The 22,943-nt window shown below is 31.1% G+C and overlaps 1 protein-coding gene across 13 annotated transcripts in view; it reads right to left on the bottom strand.

Annotated features, from left to right (window-relative positions):
- Positions 1-22,943, bottom strand: part of Nbea (neurobeachin) — a 646,499-nt gene that overhangs the window by 364,420 nt on the left and 259,136 nt on the right. For all 13 annotated transcript variants that reach the window (XM_048800828.1, XM_048800832.1, XM_048800829.1 and 10 more), the window contains one exon: positions 8,274-8,401. In XM_048800828.1, the coding sequence (XP_048656785.1) occupies positions 8,274-8,401 (128 nt within the window). The remainder of the gene's footprint in view (positions 1-8,273; positions 8,402-22,943) is intronic.

Raw genomic sequence — 22,943 nt, 5'->3', positions numbered from 1 at the left:
CTACTTTCCATAGTCTACAATCTGTTAATCAAAATTTGCTTCCTCAGTACACTGAGTCAGATAAGACAGAAACCAGTCACTGTGGCAGCTACCAGGGAAGTGAGTTTCATTCTATTCCTGACACCCCAAAGTAAGAACTAGAAATTGGAGTTTCCTACTAACCATGAATACTGCACTGAACTGGGGAGGATGCAGGGTAAGAGCAAACAAAGTGCCATGGACTCACTCAATTGTTGAGTATTTTTTTTCCACTAGGTGTTTCATTCTTTATTATAGCTTACCTGTTTTGTAGAGTGTCATGTATTGTCATTTATTCAGTATTTCTTTGAAGAACAAAGGCTTAATGATTCCTGACCACCATCTTGCTGATACTACTTTTGGTAGCTTTTTAAATGGTGTTCTTTTCCAAAACACAATAGTTATGTTATCACATTTATTGAATTCTACATCTTGTGTGTGTGTATGTGTGTGAATGTGTGTGTTTGTCTAGTTTAAGAAATCTTTCATACTTTTGTTTAGATGTTTTCCTCATTTTCTTCTAAAACATTTGAGATATGTATATTTAGTGAGAAAGTTTAATTACTTTCTTTTTTATGTTTAATTAACAAAAGTGTATTATGTTGATACGGATGCAATTATTGCACTATTCGTGTTTTCTCATCAATCTGCAATGGTAACTCTGTTACATAATGTTACCATATGTGTGTGTGCAATCTGATTCTGGTATTTATTTGACACAGTGATATAACTCTGGGTCACTACCATACCATTTTAATTACAATAGCTTGTTCAGTTCAAAATTATCTTGGGTTATTTTATTTCTTAATTTAACAATGTAAGTTTATGAGATACCTTGTTAATTCCATGAAAATAATTTTAGATTATTAGAATTAAATTTTATTGAAATTGATGGAATAACAAGACTGAAATAAAGTCTTTATGAAGAGCCCATCAACCAATACCATTTCACTTTATTTAGGTCACAAATGTCATTGAAAAACTTTTATATCCTTTGCAATAGATAACATTAAAATATCTTAATTGTAGTTTGGGGGTATACCTCAGTCATATAGTTTTCTTAGGATGCATTATGGCCTGAATTCAATTCCCAGCACCACACACACACACACACACACACACACATTGTCATTATAAAACACAATACAACTCCATGAAAAATAGGTTAATAATTTTTTATATGAAATGAATAATTATAACCATTGTACAGCTAAGGAAATAGGCTTTTTGCCAAGTATCTCAAAGCTTTACAAGTGTTTTGTCCTAATCAAAATCCTCTCCCCATTTGTAAGAAACTTTTATCCTGACTTTTATGATAATTATTTTCTTTTCCTTTATAATAAAGTTTCATTATCTAAAGGCTACAGCTGTTCTGATGAAGAAATCAGTTTCATTGATTACTTTTGTAATATATTTTAAATCACTTTTAAGCTACAGGTACCCCCTTTATCTCATTATCTTTCACATGTAATTTATTTTGAAGAAACCAAGTTATTTGTATTGTAGAATTTTCACCAGTATAAATTTTTATTGAATTCCTTTGGTATAGTTCAACATGTTGGGTATAGAGGCTTAAGTGAATTCAGCTTCATTTTATTAATTCAGTTTTAACTGATGATGATATTTCATCATCTGGGTAGTTACCTTTCTTTGTGTGATATTGGCAATCATTCCTGTTCAGATCTATTAATTCTTTAGAAGATGCTAAATGGTAATCTAACCCCAATATCCCTTCATCAATTATCAGATGATCTATTTTTACTAAGTAAAAACTTTTCCCATTAAGGTTTAATAACATAATGATCAGTTTACCAAAAAAGGACTAAACAAGTACTGGACTCTTTCCCTTCATTTATCAGTTTTCACAATAAGCTGATATTCTATCATCCTTTAAATTTTGCCAAATCAATTTGTAAATTATAACCATGGACTTGTGGACTTAAAATACATTCATGTGTGCTAATGCACTATAATTACCATGCTTACTGATACTCAAACTGCCTGTGACCAATAGAAATCTCTTCAATTTACCTCCTGAATTCTTTTAATAATTTTTTTATATCATCCTTATTTTTGGTATCACAAAATGTTACAGTACAATCATTGACATTTCCATATTGTGGCTAATGAATATTAAATACCACTGTCTTGACTCTACATATGCTCAGTGCTATTGGCTTGATCACTGCATCAAAGCTACTAGTATATAGAACATATGCCATAGAATAGAATATATACTATATATAGAATAGAATATATTCCATAGTATATATGGGTATATGTATGTATGTATGTGTGTGTGTGTGTGTGTGTGTGTGTGTGTATATATATATAGTATAGAATACATACCATAGTATATATGGATATATACTATGCTCATATATGGGTATGAGCATGAGTATGCATGTGCATGTGCACAGGTGTGTATTAAGTACACACTGATCATGTCCAATTCAAATTCATAGCCATAAGCTTTAACTTAAGTTCTTCTATTTAATATATGAATCTCCTTTATAAAATTCAAGTCTGGATCTTTAATCATATGGGGTAAAATTATCAGAATATTAATAAATTTACTGTTATTTTATTTAATATTATGCTATAGTTTCATAAATATACCAATAATGTGACAAATAGTAATAATTACTGCCCTTTAGGTTTTGAATTTTTCAGAGCATGGAGCCATTATAATTTATGGTTATCTGTATTTTAGTCTCTTTAGCTGTGATCTCTCCTATCAATTTGGTGGCCTAATATTTATTCTATAGAGGATTATTCAGGAGGGGATAGGGAAATAATAGTTCCTGATATCTTGCATATTAAGAGTTTAAATATAGTCTCTATACTTAATCTCCCAGGAACAAAATCATTGTTCTGGCTGAGCCACTTAGATTTTCTCTTGATAGATAGTGACTACAGTCAGATGACGCAAGATATTTACATTAAGAGACCATTCAGATTTAGGGCTGGGGTGCTAAGGTGGGCCACATTCTGATGACTAAGAAAAGGAAACAGTTTGAGAGAAAAGTGAAAAGACTGAGTAGATACACAGAAAGTAGCAAAAACTGGGGTCTATGAAGTTGAGAGTCAAAAGAAGCAGCCTTGGTTATTTACCCTACTTTCTCATTTATAGGCTGTCTAAAGTCTCTATTTCATTTCCTAGCCTTGTATTCAGTTGACTTTTATTGTATCTTCATCATAATTATGTTACCTTGAATATTTTTGTGAGTTCCCATCTGAACATAAATAATGTTCACACAGCATAAACCGTGGTTTTTCAGAATTACTCTGCTATGATAGAACAAAACATTGAAAGGGACACTGCAAACAAAGACAAACACATAACCCCCCCAACCCCATATTGACAATTGGCACCCCAAACACATCTAGACCTAGTTTAAATCCAAATTACAACATAACCTCTTTTGAACTCTCTTTTAGAAAAGCCCAACACTGGCTCTGGAATGCACTCTCCATTGCTGCAGCAACTCATATCAATCTAACATTTCTGAACCACAGCTGTTTTGTCATCTTGTCAGTAGGTTTTGATACTTGCATATATGCTGGCTAAAGTAATTTTTATACTTAATTTGTAAATTAAAGAACTTGGGCTGGGGATATAGCTCAGTTGGTAGAATACTTGCCTTGCATGTACAAAGCCCTGGGTTCATTCCCCAGCAACACCACCAAAAAAAAAAAAAAAAAAGCTTGAATTTTCTAATAAGTTCAGTAAAGTGCAAATAACTACAATCTTTAAAAATCCTTGCGTCAGGGGTTATGGCTCAGCAGTAAAGCGCTTGCCTCGCACATGCGAGGTCCTGGGTTCTATCCTCAGCACCACATATAAGTAAATAAAATAAAGTTATTGTGTCCAACTACAACTACAAAAATAAATAAATAAATCCTCAATTATTCCTAAGAAAAATACACAGCAAAAACTACATAAAAACACCTAATGAATATTAATTTGTATCAGTAACATGGATTAAAATTTCAAAGACTGCACCTGAAATAAAGTTGGCAGAAATCATTGTTCAAAAACACCTAATGAGTATCTTAAAAGAAGTGAAACTACATTGCTCTAGAATAATCTAATAAATTTAACATGTTGATTAATAAAAGGAAAACTGAATATAAAACATTAAATAAAGATGCAATTCAAATATATTTCATGATTAACTGAAATTAAGAGTTTTTATTTTCTTTTAAGACACGAAAATAATGTTACCTAAATTCAATTTTATTCCTGCTATACTCATAAGTAAAATGAAGTCAAAAGCCATGAGATTTATTCATCATAACTACCATTTCTTGAAAAGATACGTTTATCATGTAAATACCCTGTGTTCTTCACAAGGGTCTGACAGTTTTTCTTCTTAGAAGACAGGAGAGTAATGTATCACGTTAGAAAAAGTAGAGAAATGGAGGGAGAGAGAAAAAAAGAATGAACAAGAGTACATGTTCAAGAATGAGAACTTGCGAGCTGGGGTTGTACTTCAGTATCAAGAGTACACATCTAGATGCACAAGGTCCTGGGTCAATCACCCTCTCCCTCACACACAAATAAAAAGATAAGACAGGAAAGGACATGCACTTCTACAATTTAGGGTAGAGAATAACATAGAATAAACCTTGGCTGAGTATAATTACAAACTCGTGGATATAGATGGTTAATTAATGCGGGGAATCATCATCACAGAATATAAAATTTTATCTATCTCTTCTTATTTTCAAACTTTATGTCTACCAAAAATTAAAATGTCTTTCTTATTCAGGTAGAAGGGCAAAATAATAAATATTATCTAACAAAATCTAAGCTAGCAATGACAATACAAACATTACAATATTTCCTATTTCAAGTGACAATTTTATTCATGGTACAAAAAAATGCCACAGAAGCTTAGAAAAGAAAGCATTAATTTCACTTATGGACCTGAAAGAACATTCAGTGATTAATTATAACATTGGAGAGAGAAAAAAAGAAAAAGAATCTATGCAGATGAGAGAGTTGCACAAAAACAAGGAAATGTGACAGTGCAAAACTTTGTTTACGTGGCTAAGGAAGGTCTTCTATAGCAAGAAGATAGAGACTATCTGAGTCTGGAAAGGCTTGTTATAACCAAATTCTGACAGATACTGAATGTTTTTCTATTATACAGCAAAGGTTTTTGGATTTTGACTGGCAAAAATTTTATTTTGCCAAGTAATGATATTTAAAAAACAAACAACCTAAAAATCTTCCATTTGCTATCCTTTCATAAGGAAATGTCATTCTAACATTGCAGGGAAGGACATGAAAATTATATCTACATAGCTTTACAATTGTATGTACTAAAATTCTTTGTGTACTGAAATGTTATAAAACTGTATTTGGCTAATTCAAAATGAACATAAATATCAAATTCCAAAATTTCAGTTCTAACATAATCACTCCTCTAAAAATTCATTCATCTTTCTGAACTGATTATCAGTGGGGGCATGTTTTTATTTCTCTGTCAACTTAATTCAGAATATTTGAGGTATACTTTGAGAAGTCCAAGAAAAATGGTTCTCAATTACTCAGAAATTTCTTCTACCTTCTCTCTGTACTGATGAGTAAAAATTAAGTAGAAAAAAGCTTAAATGTTCAACCATGGAAAATACTGGAAAGTAGGCAATACATGGGGATCATGCTTGCCCAACATAGAATAGTTGAAAAGTTATATGAGAGTAATTCCTTAAAATCTAAAATTATCACAACAGTCACTTAACAGCCAGTAATGTTAGCCTTAAATCTTAACCTAATTTCACCTCTATTTTGGTTACTAGAAAACCTACTGTAGAATTTGTTAGTTTTCATAATAATATAGGACCCATTACTAACATTACTACATTACTAACTTTATTCCTTGCTTCATTTATTTTATCTTTGACCAGTTATGACTTTTTATAAATTTTAGGAAAAATATACATAAAAATACAATGCACAAAAGGCCTGTACAGGGAATGAAGAAACATTTCAGATTTTTAAAAGTAATGCTTATTTATTTTTTAATTATAATAGTAACACATTACACAAAAACATGAAAATATAAATAACTGGTGTTCTTGCTTCTCAATAGCATATAACCACAAGAAAATCAAAAGAATTTTAAAAAAGAAAAATAGGCCATCAAAAACAACCCAGCGATAACTTTGGTATTCTTTGGAATCCATAACTAGGATTCCTCCAATTATAACTAGATTGATATTTATGCTATCTTGGAAGATATAAAACATAGCTTAATATTAACAGTATTTGGATAATCAGCCTCCAAATTAATATTATTTTCATAAATTATTAATTCTCACCAGGTAATTATAAATACTGAAGTTGAAGGAGAAAGATTTTTAAAAATTGGATTTTTTCCTAAAGCATTTACATTGTGTTATTAATTATAAAATAAATAAATTTAGGAGAAAAAGCTATTTGAAAGAAACAAATGAGCAAATTTTAAATAAAGTGAGTTTGAGGCCTCAATGTGATGGAAAATGCCCATGCCAGGCAGCTCGAAATCTGTCTAGAATTCAAAAGACACAGAGTTTAACTGTTACAGGAATTAAGTAGAAATAGGAAAAATATTAACCTTTCAAAAATGTGTAAATATGAGTGAGAGGCATTTAGGAGCAGGTAGGATTAAGAGTAGGTATATACAACCATTTCTGATCCAGGTTTTAGATGGGTATATGCCCTCAAAAGTGATTGTGATTAGCAAGTCATTTAGTCTCAATTCCTACTATACTCGCATATGTTTTTAATTATAACAAGTAACCCTGAATTCTAAGTCTTGGTTTTTATGATTTTTTGTCCATGAGACTAGATAAATTCCTTTGAGGTAATTATCAATGTCTTTTAAATCCTAGCACCAAGGATGCAAACATTTCCTCTTCTATTCTGAATGAATAAACAAAAGTATAATTTTGTACAATCATTAAGATAAGTCTAGAACAAAGGTATTTGAATTATAGGCACAATCTGTGACCAAGAAGTAGTTTTTAAGTTTCTAAGAACCTTTAAAGTTTGTTTTGGAACATTTTCTATTATACTTCGTAGGTAGAAGTGATGATAATAATAATGGTGACCGCATCAGTATGTAGTGACATTTCCACTCTTCTCAAAACTCAACAGCTTTCTCATACCACACAAGATAAAGCTGAAGACTCCTTTTCTCTCTTGGCCTAATATCCAGCTATGTTCCTTTTGATTCACTTTGCTCAAGCCACACAAAACTGTAATTTTTTCATTTTTCCAATTTTTCAATCCTGCCACTGTATGCCATATGCATTTTATAATTCTGTTTTTATAAGAACACTGGAATGCTCACATGAAGTCCATTTCATAGAAAGGAAATCAAGATTCAGAGTGGCTCCATAACTCACAAAGGCCATAGAGCAAAGTATTGGAATAGGATTCAAACTGATGGGATTCCAGAGGCTTAGTTACTATTATGGTCTTCCCAAGCAGTGGAGAGAATAACAGAACAGGCACAGGAAAATAAAGTGAACAGGAAGTAAAAAGCAAAAACAATATGCAAGGCTGGTAAATCCATGAACCACCTAAAATGGCAGCTAACACCACTAACCACCCATAGGATCATACTGATAGTGATTACCCCTTTCTGAAGTTTAGAAATAGCCATAAAATAAAGACTTTCTAAAAGAAATAATACTTCAGTTATTTTCAAAGCCACTCTCTCAGTACCGCTATATAAATTAAATCATCATCACAGTGAATTTATCTTTTTTGTCTCCTCATTCTACTTACGCTGCTGTTGGGAAGAAAACGATAGCTTTATAATTCCAGTTTGTTATTTCTCCACATTTTTAATGCCTTCTTAATTAAGGATTCTTATATTACAAATGCTATATGAGTAAGAAATTTCACTTACAGAAGCATTTCTCAGAAGTTTTAGAGAATATTGTTTAATAAACATGATATTATAATGACTAAATACATAGTCATTCTGATAAGACTGGAATTAGAAGAGTCAGAGTTTCCCATTCAAACACCTTTTCAAAGTTCTTCACTTTCAAATTCTACCACTGTCTTTGTCAAAATTCCACTGAAAAAAATGAGTAATGAGAAGGCATATATCAAAAATCTTATTAAAAGTTGTGGACATAATATCTTTTCATTCCTTTGGCAATATCTACTCCTGTAGAAGCACAATTTATGCCATGATTAATAGATATATTACAGGAAACTAAAATAATGAGAATAGAGAGAGAAATCATACCTTCTATCAATAGCTCTTGTCCATGACTGCCAAGAAGTGTACGAGATAGGAATGGGGCAAAGTCTACAAAAATTTCACGAAGAAGAGGAGCAACTTTTTCTAAAGCTCTTTCAAGTTTTGCAGTGATGCTGTTAAAATTAAGACATAAAAACTAATAAATATAATTCAATATAAAATGTTGAATAAATTTACTTCTAAATTAAAATCTTTAAAAACCATAAAAATCCAATTCTAGCCCAAGGAATAACAACAAGCTTCATGTAGAAGGGACACTACAGTTTCACATACAGGCTACTCATAGATTGCAGCTGAAGTAGAAAAGAATCAGAGTTCTGCTACCTGCAAGGCCCAAAGACTGCTCATAGCTCTAGGAGTATCAGGAAAATGAGTTCTTATATATCCTGTCTGTCTATCCATTGGAAAAAAATGGTTCAGAACACGTCCTATGTGGTCATTATGCCAGTTACAAAGAATTTAACTGTTGCTTTCAAGAAGGTATTACCTGAAAAGCTTGAAAGCTAAGGAAGTAACTGGAATTCAGTTGACTTACTTACCCAAAGTGGGCAATTCCCACTTCAAAAGTCCACTTTCTTTTATCAATCCCTGAATTAATATGTATATTGTAGACTACTGAGTTAAAGTCCTTGTTTAAGTACTATTTGGAATTCTTGAAAATATTTTGAATGTTACAAGAAAAAAATAGATGAAGAAAATATTACTGCTTAGGCAAGTGAATAACTTGGTAACAGATCTCTCTCTCTCTCTCTCTCTCTCTCTCTCTCTCTCTCTCTCTCTCTCTGCATGTGCTTTAGAGTAAAACTGCATGGACTGAAATTCTAGCTCTGCTATATGTTAGCTAGGTGACCATGGGAATATCAGACTTCCTATGCCTGCAAAATGAAGATGATCACAGCACCTAAACAGTAGGGATCAAATAAGCTAAAGTGTGTTAAACTGCATTCAAAAGTACCTGGCACAGAGTGAGAGGACATATAATATGTTAAGGTTTTTATAACTAATAATTTGAATTAAGCACACCCATATTTATTCTAGCAAGATGTGACTCTGATATAATAAACAAAATCAATGTAATAATAATATTAGATAAACTCACCTTCTACAAAGACAAGTACAGTAAAAAATTAAACAATGCTTCAAAATAATACATTTCTGTCTAGATAACATTTTTATTTCTGTGAGGAAAAGCTTATGGATTAAAAAAAGGTAAATAACCATGGAATAATTTGCAATATATTACTCTGGCATTTCTTTTATTTTTAAGTGACTACATAGGGACTAGGGGATAATCTAGGATGCTTACTTTCCTAACTTGGAAATGGCATGTGTTGAATCTTTGGACACTCAAAGTCTCACCATTAGCACTTCTATTTCTTTTCGCCTCTTATCTGGTCAACACCTTTAGAGAAATGAGCAAAGATGGAAAAAAAAAAAACATACACTTGGAAAGAATATTTTGGAAGGACAACTTTGGGCAAGAAAGTGACTTGAATGGGACTTGGCAGACTTGATGAAGACATGAGTTTTCAATATTCCCTGTCTGCTATTCTTACTAAAGCTAGCATCTGGGTTAAGAGTTGGTATAAATCAGAATCACCCAGAGGGTCTGTTGAAAATGACCACCAGGCCCACCCAGATTCTGATTTAGCACATCTAGATGTAACATGAGAAAGTGCATTTCCAGCAAATTCTCAGGTAGTGGTGCTGCTGATTCTCTATATGTTTTTTAAACTTTTTGTAATTGTAGATGAACATCAGGCCTTTATTATGTTCATTTATTTTTATGCGGTGCTAAGTATTGAACCCAGTGTGTCACACATGCTAGGCAAGCCAAAAAATAACTGTTCTAACAGAGTATTTGCTGTTAATAAGTATTAATTTAAAGGTTACAAAAAAAAACAGGCAACTTGAAGGCATAGAATAATCATATTGTAGTAAATTTCCTCTGACTTTTATTGAATACAAATGGAGATTCTGTTTTGGATATATTATTTCATAAATTTCTTCTAATTTCCAGGAATATGTCCTACACTACACAGATAAACTAATTCCATCTACTAAACAATGATAAGAACCAAAAGAGTATGTGAAAAGCAGACAAATCTAGATAATTATTATGTGTTTCTAAAACTTAACTCTTACTCCAGCATGATTTTTTTCTTAAGATAAGTAAGTAGGAGTAAAATTACTTTAGAAAAATTCTGGATTCAAGGTGGTTCACAAAAACTATAGTACTGGGTTCAATATTCTATTATCAAATAAAGGCTCAGATTTTTTTTCCTAGTTTAAAACATTTTTTCCTATTTTAAAGGTTCTAAGTGATTTGGAGGCTTCAGAACTGCAAAATTACTATGCTTAGTGATTAAATTAAATATAAAATAAAAACTTGAATTAATCTGAGCAACTGTTCACTTTGGTGTGTATGAATATGTAAGTATAAAATTACTTTGACTTCAGGGAATAGATAACACATTTTTCTGTGAGTAAAACCCTACGATAATTTTTTTGCCGATATTTTCTCATACAGTTTAACAGAATGTTAAATGTTGGGCTTACATATGATTATGAAATGAAAATTTTAATTTTCTGATAGGGGAGAAAATATGTAATATTTTACTCAGCAAGAGAACAAAGATTTTAAGTACAGAGAATCATTATCAAATAATACTGTTAGATTTCTCCATCAAACAACAAAATATTTTAAATGAAAAAGTTGCACTATCACTTTTTATAGTGAAGAAACTGATCATTTGTTGTTTGTGTTAATATTTGCAGATTTCACCTAATGATTTCAAAAGTTTGATTTACAACAAACTTTTCATAAAAGTTTATAATCTTTACCCTTATGCAATTTAAATTATGAACAGAAATAATATAGACATGAACTTCAGCTTAAAGAATATCTCCTAGTAAATAAAGATTATCTACCATGCCAAAAAAAGACATGTTGTTGTTATTTCATTCCTCTTCTCAGACAAAAAAAATGTAAAACTCCATTTTTGAAGACCATGACATATATTAGAAAATTATCTCTTAACATGTAAAACACAAATTAAAAACTATATTTCTATGGGAGAACTCCATGGCATTAAGTCCTAGAAAAATAAATGTATATCTCTCTAAAACAAAAACAAACAAAACACAAATAAAAAGAAAGGAACAGGGCTAGAATAATTCAGTGGTAGAGTGCTTACCTAGCAAACATAAAGCCCTGCATTCTATCCCCAGCACTGACAAAATAATTAAATAAATAAATTTTAAAAAAGTAACATATAACAAACAGAAAAAAGACCAAAGTATTCTTTAGCCAGTTATTTTTGTAAGAAATATAAATATGTTTTACTCATTTTAGGGAAAATACCAAATAGTAAATTTTCATTTTTCTTTGAAAATTTATTCTCATTTATTCAAAGACACTCTTTGCAAAGAAATAATAGCAAGATGCCCAAATGGGGGAATTTGCCCTAACAGTATTTGAGTGAATTTCAGTGTGTTCCTCAGTACTTGAGACATTTCTTGGCCTTAAGTACAGAACTTATAAGTCCAGGCTGAAATGCTTACTACTTAAGCCTCTTATTCCACTATCCTCACTCTACTTTTTTAAAATCTCTTTCAGTCACACTACTGAAGGTTAGGATGTTTGCTTGGTGACTGTTTTGACCTGGGCTACTTTTCTGGGTAGCAAGTGTACTCTTTCAAGAAAGAACATTACTGATTTCTATGAAGAAGATTCCTCTTTGAATTTTGAGAAATATATCAATCACACTAAGAAAACTACCAACTTGAAGAAAAAAAAAAAACAAAGGAAATAATGATGTTTTCAGATTAAATTCTACAGCTTTAATGCATGGATTAAAAACAATATAACTGAAGAGAGCTTATTATTACAGTGTTTGAAAAACACAATTATGTAATGGTTATTATCTGTATTGTTTTATCTACACAATTAATTAAATAATTTTGTCTTCACAATTAAAAAAGAATTAAAACCAATATTACTGCAATTATGCCATGAAATAAAAAGGAAGGGCATAGTTCCCAATTCATTCTATAAAACTAGCATCACACTGATATCAAAACCAAACAAAATACACATTAAGGAAAGAAAACTACAGACTAATATCCTCAGTGAACATAGACATAAAAATTCTTAAGAAAATATGAGCAATACACACTCAATATCACATTAAGAGGATTCTACACCATGACCAACTGGATTTTACCCTGTGTATGCAAGGTTGGTTCAATACATCCAACTCAATAAATATAATTTGCCACATAAGTAAAATTAAGGAAAAGAATCACATGATCATCTCAATAGACACAGAAAAAGCTTTTCACAAAATTTAGGAGCTATTCACATTAAAAACACTGAAGATACAAGAGATAACAAGCTTACCTCATCATTATAAAAGCTACATATGACAAATCAAAAGTCAATATCATAGTGAACACAACATTTCCTCAATAATTAGGAATAAGGCAAGGATGTCCATTCTCACCCATCCTAGTCAAAATAATCCTTGAAACTCTAGCCAGAGCAACCAGGCAAAATAAGAAAATTAAATGAAAATAATAAGTCATACTATTGCCATTATATTGTTTACCGTCAAAGGGCTCATAAACTCAGCAAAAGTAGCAGGATACATGTTCAATACACAAAAATCAATAGTTTCTTATACTCCAATAATGAATCTGCTGAAAAAGAAATCAAGAAAACTACTCTATTCAAAATAGCCTAAAACAAACTAAATGCTTGGAAATAAATCTAATCATAAAAGTGAAGGACCACTAAGATGAAAACCATATCAAACACTAAAGAAAGAAACTGATGATTATCTTAGAAAATGAAAAGATCTCCCACATAATTGGACATGAATAATTAATATTATCAAAATGGCCATATTATAAAAGTGATACACAAATTCAATGAAATCCTCATTAAAATACCAAGGACATTCTTCATAGAACTAGCAAAAAAGTCCTAAAATTCATATGAAAGAAGAAAAGATCTAGAATAGTCAAAGTAATGCCTAGAAAAAAAATCTAATGATGGAAGCTTCATAATACCTGATCTCAAATTATTCTGTACAGCTATAGTAACAAACAAACAAACAAACAAACAAAAAGATGGTATTAACATCAAAACAAACATGAAGACCAAAGAAACCGAAGTCACAGAGAAAAACCCACATAGATAACAGTCCTCCAATATTTGACAAAGTTCCCAAATACACATGCAGGAGAAAATATAGTCTCTTATACAAATGGCTCAGGGAAAACTAGATATATATGTGTGTAAGAATGAAACTAGACCCTATCTCTCCCCCTACACAAAAGTCAACTCAAATTGGATCTCAGACCTAGGAATTAGACCAGAAACTCTGCAACTGCTAGAAGAAAACATAGAGTAAACACTCTAAAATAATGGTGCAGGCATCAACTTTCCTAACAAGACCCTTAAGTAAGAAATAAAACCAAGAATCAATAACTGGAATGACATGAAATTATCTTCTGCAGAGAAAAGGAAATAAGAGCATAAAGAAATAGACTACAGAATGGGAGAAAATCTTTGCCACCTACCCTTCCAAAAGGAGATTAATATCTGGAATATATAAAGAACTCAAAACACTTTATACATACACACAACATACACACACACACACGCACACACACACACACACACACACACACACACCAATGAATAAATGAGCAAAATAATTAAACATATTTCTCAAAGAAGAAATTAAAAATGGCTAATGAGTATTTGAAAAAATGTTCAACATTCCTGGTAATCAGAGAAATGCAAATCAAAACTGCACTGAAATTTCATTTCACTCCAGTTAGAATGGCAATTATCAAGAATATAAATAATACCAATGCCAGTAAGGCAGTGGGGAAAAAGGAGCACTAAGAATTGTTGGTGGGATTGCAAATTAGTATAACTGCTTTGGAAAAGAAATAAAGATGCCTAAAAATAAAACTGAACCATCATATGACCCAGCTATCCCACTCTTCAGTATTTAGCCAAAAGAACTAAACTTAGCATACTCTAGTGATATACACATATCTATGTTTATAGCAGCAAAATTCACAACAGAAAACTTATGGGTCCAGCACAGGTACCTGTCTGTCAACAGACAAATTAACAGAGAAATTTGGGTATATATACATAATGGAATTTTTCTCAGCCATAAGAATGAAATTATTCATTTGCTGGTAAATGAATGGAACTGAGAACATAATGCTTAGTGAAATGAACCAAATTCAGAAAATCCAGAGTCAGATGTTTTCTCTCATATTTAGAAACAAGAGAGAAATAAAAAATTTTAAAGAATAGATCCCAAGAAAGTAGAAGGGAGATCAGGGGAGTAGAAGAAGAAAACTGAGGGGAAGAGAGGAGGGACAGTAAAGTGAAGGAATGAAACTGACCAAATTATGCTATGCTCATGTATGAATATATAACAGTGAATTCCACATTTATGTATATCTATAAAGCACCAATTAAAAACATAAATAAGGAGAGGGAAGACCAGTAGAGAAAGAGAGGAGGGGATGGGAGGAAGGAAAGTAACTAGTGATTGAAATGGAGTAATATTGCATGTATATATAAATATGCCCAAATGAACCCACTATTATTTATAGTTAAAATGAACTAATAAAAACACAATTACACATTGCATTTATCTGTGCAATTAATTTTAAGAAATTATATGAATAGAAAAATAATTATCTGTGGGAGAAAATAATGTTTGAAAATAATTATCATCAACTCTTACCAAATGTAAGATTTGGCCTCAAGATACATCCAAGGTCATGGTGATTGTGTACATGCTAATTATTAGAAAGAAAATGATGAAAAATTTCCTGCTATCTAAGAAGGTGTTTTTTCCAATGTTATATGTTTTGTAATTCTACAAAACTAATAATCACACTTGTATTTAGAACACTGTATGCATTTTAAATTCTATTTTAATAAACTCCTTTACAATTGTGGTATTTCAAAAAATTTTAATTATTTTTATTTCAATTTTTTGTATTCAATATCTTTAGCATAATATCATAAATATAATAAACAATTTGATTTGGTAAAGTTCTTAATTTGTTAATTTCTTAAATAATATAAAAGAATAGGTAGTTATATAATTAACTGTAGAATGGGTATAATTAGGAAATCTAACATAATAATAATAATATCTTTACCTAAAGATAAAGGTCAGTTATAAAAGAAATGAGTTTATGAGTGAATTCCATGGTAGAGTTTTACTAATCAAATGCTCCTATGTAAATGAGAAACTGCAGGCATAAATAAATTAAATGGTTTGTTTAAATAAACATAAGTGAAAAGACAAAATTAGGAGACTTATTATTGACAGAAAAACAATATAACATTAAATTCTTAATCAGGTACATATCATAACTAGTGATTGACTAGCATTGACCTTAAACATCTGGTTTCACTTAACTTGTAAAATAAAGTATTTATAATATAAAATATAATTTAACATAGGAGATATCTGATAAGTAAATGCCATCCTAAATCTAGAATCTGTGACATAATGGCCCACTGATAGTTTTTTAAACTCTAAGTTTCTAGGATTGTACCTACTAAAAAAAACAGAAAGCTGAAATAAAATGCCTCATTATTTTATTCCACCATAATCTTATAAATTTAAAACTGACAGTTTCTCTTCATTTCTCCCAGAGAATCGTGTATTTTTGAGTGCCTAATATATACATTAAGAAAGTAAATGAAAATATAGAAGATTAAAAACCTGAAGAAATGGAGCAAACTACATGCATTTACAAGTATATCAAAATCAACCCAACCATTATATGTAACTGTAAGACAATAATAAAAACATAAAAAAAGAAGCTAAACAGAATTCATTAATGTGTAAGAAGTTTACTCCTTTATATGGTAAATGAAATTACAAACTAACACTTTTCAAGTTTTAAGAATATGATACATTTTAGGAATATGTTCATATAATTACAAAAGCAATTTGAAATGCATTTTTGTGAATTGTTAATAGCATATTTTGTAGACTGAAAATAAAATAATATGTAATGCAACAATTCTCTCTTTCCAGTCAACTAGTAAAATAATGTAGTTAATAAAGTTAACTACAGTGAAATTAAAATTCTAGGTATAAATAAAAATTTCCTACTACATAAATTATTAAAGAAAATTTAATGTGATAGGAGCTGTGATATCTGACCAAGATTCCCCTTTAGGATAGAGTACTTTATTCCCTGGAAAATTCTGAGGAGGATTATGGAGGGATGGCTTATAGCTGAGTCCCTCCCTAGAAGGGAGCTGCTCTCCCAAGGTGAGGCCCTTCATTAGGAGCAATCTGCATTCAAACTCTGGGCAATGAACAAATAAAAATACACAGCTCCTTTGACTCAACTGAGGACATCACATCTCTGGAGGTCATTTACAATTTCAGAATTTTCCCAAGGATTGCCCTGGGACTTCTCTTAAAATTGCATCACTTTTCCTTTGGACCAATTTCCTCTTCCTGCTACTTAACAGGTAGTATTATTAAAAAAATATAGAAAGTTGTATCTCAGAATCTATTTCCTGGGGTAGTGGTTATTAAGCATGTTTTACACAATATTTCTTTTACCTAATGTTTTTTTAAAAAAATAAGTTGAAACATCATCAACTAACAATTTCAACTTTTAAAAAGAAAGAGGATTTCTATTTCTACTTAAGATAAAGAAAACCAGAGTTAATCCCACAATAATTACAAGAAAAAAACCAAATAATCTAAAGAATGACAACTCTGCTACTCATCAGAAAACTGAAGTTGCCAGGAAACCTGCTAGGAAAGAAAGGAAACTCCAATGAGGTAGGGTGCAAGAACTTGCTCATCTGGGGCAGAACCCAGAAACCAGGGAACTGGGCATCTTATATGCTATGCTAGCAATCCCAGCAGCTATGGAGGCTAAGGCAGGAGGATTAAAATCCAGCCTTAGCAACTTAGCAAGGCCCTTACAGAATTAAGAGAGATCTTGTCTCAAAATTTAAACTAATAATTTACAAAAGGACTAGGGATTTGGCTCTGTGGTTAAGTGCCCCAGTGTTCAATCGCCAGTACCCAAAACAAATAAAAAACCCTATAGGGTTTTTTTAGGAAAGAGCAAAAATAAGATAAGAGGAAGAACGCTGAATAAAACTCTGACAAGAAATTTAAAGCCCTGCTGCAGTGAGAGTAACTAAAATAATAAGAAAACATAAGCCAAGCTCAATTCCAACTCCAGGTTAGAATGACTCAATTCCTAAACCTAAAGACTTAGCACAACCAGAGACAGGACCATTTCAAGCATAAATATTACTGCCAGTTAATACTATCTTGTATACAATGTACAGTTTTCAACCAAAAATTAAAATACATAAAGAAGCAAAACATCACTAAAAACAAATGACAAACTAATACAGTTACAGAATCCTTGGTACATCACATAATGGAATTATCACAGAAAGAATTTACAATAACTATGATTAACATGTTAAGAGCTAATGAGTACTTGAAAAGGTAAATAGCATGCATAAACAGATGTGGAATTCCAGGAAAAGTAAAAAATATATATATATAAAGAAACAATGGTAGAAATGAAAAACAGTAAATGAGACAATAGGCCTTCAATTTGCTTAAAGATAGTCTCAATAATTCCATGGAAAGAATCAGTGAATTTAAAGATAAACTAATATCTACGCTTTCCATGTTTATTGTAACACTATTTCATAGTAGCCAAGATATGGAATCAAACTTTAGTATCTATCAATGGATAAAGGGATAAAGAATATTTGTTATGGGGCCAGGTTATAGCTCAGTGGTAGAGTGCTTGCCTTGCACATGTGAGGCACTGGGTTTGATCCTCAGCACCACATAAAAATAAATAAATATATTTTTTTATAAAAAGGAAACATGTTTTATAAGTAAAATGGAATACTATTCATCGATAAGGAAACATAAGATTCTATCATGTGCAATAATATGTACTGACCTAGACAATGGTATAGTAAGTGAAATGAGCCAGAAGTACAAATACTGCATGATCTCACATATAAGTGCAATCTAAAGAAAGCCAATCTTAATGGAAAGTAGAATGATGGTTATTAGAGAGGGGAGGATATGTGGAGAAGGAATAAAAGAGGTTAGCCAATGGGTAAAAAATTTATACAAAGAAAAAATAAGTTCCAGTGTTCTACTGCATAGTAAGATGCTTTCAGTCAATAATAATGTACAATGTTTCAAAGAATTTTGAATAATTTATCACAAATAAATGAATATTTGTGGTGACAGAAACACTATTACTCTTATTTGACCATTATACAATGTGTGTATGTATGTGTGTGTATACACACACACATACATATACATACATACATATATATATACACACACACACATACATACACACATATATGTACATATATATCCATAAATTTGTCTTAGTCAATTTGCATAATTATTGCCAAGTAAAAGATAAAACTTAGAAAAATAAAAACAAAAATAATTATAACATCACTGTTATGGAAAGGGCAGATAAAATAGTATACGGTCAAAAAAGAATAAGCATTACATAGATACAAGAGAAAGTTGATCAAAATTTTTTTTATGTTTTCTTTTGGGATTTTGTTATATTTACGGTAATGGTCAGCTTTTAAAGATTTATAATTTGTTGTGATTTATTTTTTTAAAATCTCAATAAATCTTTTGCCCCCCCAAAACATTCAGAACCATATTGAATAGTTCAAAACATTCAAAACCATAGTTTAGCTATTTCTTTTATATTTTTGTGTTAGTTATGTATTGCTACCATAAAAACAGCTAAGAAAGGAGAAGAATACATATATTCTTTTATATTATATATAGAGAGAAAGAAAGGGAATGAAAAAGAGAGCACACAGATATTCAAGAGCATACAAGAGCTGTGGAACAGCAAAAATAATCTTAAATAAGTGTGACTGGAATTGCAGAAGGAGAAGTACAGTATGCCAAATAATGGTTACACAAAAACACCAAAAGAATAATTCCTGGAATCTGTGAATAGGTTATGTTACATGGCAACAGGGACTTTGCAAGTCAAATTAAGATTATAGACATTAAGACAGGGAGATAATCTTGAATTAGGAATACTTGACTCAATCTAATCACATGAGCTCTAAAAAAGCAGAAAAAATGTATCAGAATGGGATATAAGAGCAATTCTAAGAGTGAGAGGAATGATGAATACTTTCTGTTTCTGAATGTAAGGAGCCACATGCAAAGGGCAGCTTCTGAATGACAGCAAGAAAGGGAACAGGTCCTAGAGGCATACAGAACTGACTTCTGCTAACAAATTGAATAAAATTGGAAGCAAATTTTCTTTCAAAATTTCCCCACAAGGGATATAGCCCTGGTAACATGTGGATTGTGACCCAGTGTGAGCTGTGCTGGACTTTTAGCCTAAAGATCTGTGAAATAACTAATAAATCAGTGTTAATTCAAGCTGCTGAAATTCTGGCAATTCTTTATGGTAGAAATACAACATTAACACAAAAATATAGAAGAAGAAATATGTGACGAGATAATGAATAAGAATTTTCCAAATAAAGATTATAAAAGTACAGATGTAAGAACACCAGAAAACACCACTTATAGTTAATAAATACCCTTCATATATCATAATAAACTACTGAATTCCAAATATAAAGAGAACATTTGAAAAAGTCAGAGAATATACAAATTATATATGGAAGAACAAAGAAAAATGTTTTCTTTAGAAACTATACAAGTCAAAAGGTGTGAAATTAAACAGATTTCTAACACATTTCTAAAATATATAAGCCTACATACAATTTTATATATGGTCAAAAATGTTTGAAAATGATGACAAAATAAAGACTTTTTCAGGGTTGGGGGTGGGAGGGGACAGAGAAAATCCATGCATCTAACTTATACTATAAGTACTTTAAAGAAAGTTCTTCAAGTACAAGGTATCACATACCTGACAAAAACTTAAATTCATACAAGCAAGTCCTGGTAATGATAAATTTTATGTGTGTACACACACACATACATACACACACACACACATACATACACACTTTTTTGGGGGGGAGGGGGTCCCTGAAATGAGGTCTGGCTATGTTACCTAGGCTGGCTCTGAATTTCTGGGCTCAAGTGATCTTCCTGCTTCAGTCTCCCTAGTAGCTGCAACTATAGGCATGTGACACTGTGTCCATCTAAAATAAATTTATTTGAATAGTTTTAAAAGACAATTGACTTTCTAGAGCAAAAACACTTGCAATATACTATTTCTTAATGAGACATATAAAAGTAAGATATACGATAACACTAGCACAAAGAACACAAGAGCAACATTTTGCTTTGCTTTTTCTACAGGTTTCCTAGTTGTGCTTGGGAACACAATCAGCTTATTATTAAGGATGCAAAGCCCAATCATTTTATATGACTATTTGATCATCTAATATTTGAAGGAGTATAAATGCTTAAATGGCTTAGTTTTTTTTAAATCACAGGTTAAATTTATGATATTAAATTATATCATTCTGATCTTTTATTATATGTGAAGAAACTTAACACTTTTACAATTTTCAAGTTGTAAAAAAACTTAGTCAAGAAAAAATACTAATATCCCATCCAATTAAACTTTTCCAGCTCTTTATATGGCTTTATATTAATGAAGAATTTTAATGATAATTCCTTGAATTTCCCTCTTTAAACTTATCCACATTTTCAGGTTTAAAGCAGATTTTTCACAGATCTATTAATGAATCCTACTTTTACTCAGCAATAAAAGAGAATATAATCATGGCATTTGCAGGTAAATGGATGGAGTTAGAGAAAATAATGCTAAGTGAAGTTACCCCATCCCCAAAAAACAAATGCCAAATGTTTTCTTTGATATAAGGAGGCTGATTCATAGTGGGATAGGGAGATGGAGCATGGGAGGAATAGACGAACTCTAGATAGGGCAGACAGGTTGGAAGGGAAGAGAGGAAGCATGGGGTAATTAATGATGGTGGAATGTGATGATCATTACTATCCAAAGTACATGTATGAAGACACGAATTGGTGTGAATATACTATGTATACAACCAGAGATATGAAAAATTGTGCTCTATATATGTAATAAGAATTGTAATGCATTCTGCTGTCATATATAAATAAAAAATTACCTAAAAATAATCAATTTGAAAATGTCTATATTTTAATTGGTGATTTTAAACCATTTGCATTTAAGGAAATTACTGATATGAGGTATCAATTTGGTAGTCAGTTTTTCAAATGAAGCTATTATTTCCATGTGTTCTTTTTTTTCCATTCTAATTCTTCTGTTGAGTGAATGTAGTACTTGCATATTATTCTATTTTCTATTAATATTGGTTTATTGTTTACCTACCTTCAAATATTTTAAGGGAATTATCTATGGATTATAAATATAAATATTGTAGATATCATAGGCAAATTTTAATATCAGTACACTGTTTTGTGTGTGATATTAGATGTTTATAACAGATTACACTTAATTCAGAAAATCATTAAAAATCAATTAAAGCAATATAAGACATAAAAACAAGTGCAAGGGGCTGGGGTTGTGGCTCAGCAGTAGAGCAGTTGGCTAGCACATGTGAGGCCCTGGGTGGTAGAGCGCTCACCTAGCATGTACGAGGCCCTGGTTTGATCCTCAGCACCACATGAAAATAAATAAATAAAATAAAAGGTACTGTGTCCAACTGCAACTAAAAAATAAACATTAAAAAATAGTACAATACCATCACAATCAAAACTTCAATAAGATGCTGAAATTAAATATTTCAAGGAATGATAAAAATATTGATAAACTGGAAAAAATAATACAATGTCAATTCTCCTCAAATTTAATGAAAGTTTCAATATAATCCTAATTGGGGCTGGTGTTGTAGCTCAGTGGTAGGCATGCTTGCCTAGCATATGTGAAACACTGGGTTTAATTCTCAGTACCACATTTAGATAAATAAAAATAAAGGTCCATCGACAACTAAAAAAAATATATACGTGTGTGTGTTTATACACACACACACACACACACACACACCCCTAATTTAAATTTTGGCAGTCTCTTTTTAGAAACTGATAAACCAATTCTAAAATTTATGTGAAAATGCAATAACCTAGAAAAGTCAAAGTCATTTTTAAAAAGAACAGAATGAAAGGATTTAATTATATGATTGAAAGACTTACTATAAAGTTATAGTAATGAAGACAGTGCAGTACTGTCATAAGTACAGTATATAGGTAATGCAACCAGAATGGAGTCTAAGAAATAGACCTACACATAGGTGGTCAATTGATTTTAAACCAATGTGCCAAGGAAATCCAGTCGTCCTGAAACATGGATATACATATGGATGAGAACAAATCCCAAATTTTACCTCACTATAAACAAAGAAACTAAATCAAAGTAGATCATAAAAGCAAGAACAACACAACTTATAGACGAAAACAGGAGAGTATCGATAAAACTTTGGGATATGTAAAGATTTTAGGGACTTATAAAAGGCAAAAATCATAAAAAATTATTTGAGATAATGGATTTTGGAAACTTTCTGTTAACACTTTTAAGGAAATGAAAATGTAAACCATACAATGG

This window comes from Marmota marmota, unplaced genomic scaffold (assembly GCF_001458135.2).
Source record: "Marmota marmota marmota unplaced genomic scaffold, marMar, whole genome shotgun sequence".
Lineage (NCBI taxonomy): Eukaryota > Metazoa > Chordata > Mammalia > Rodentia > Sciuridae > Marmota > Marmota marmota.
Note: the sequence above shows the minus strand (reverse complement) of the source record. Positions and strands in the feature narration are given on the sequence as shown.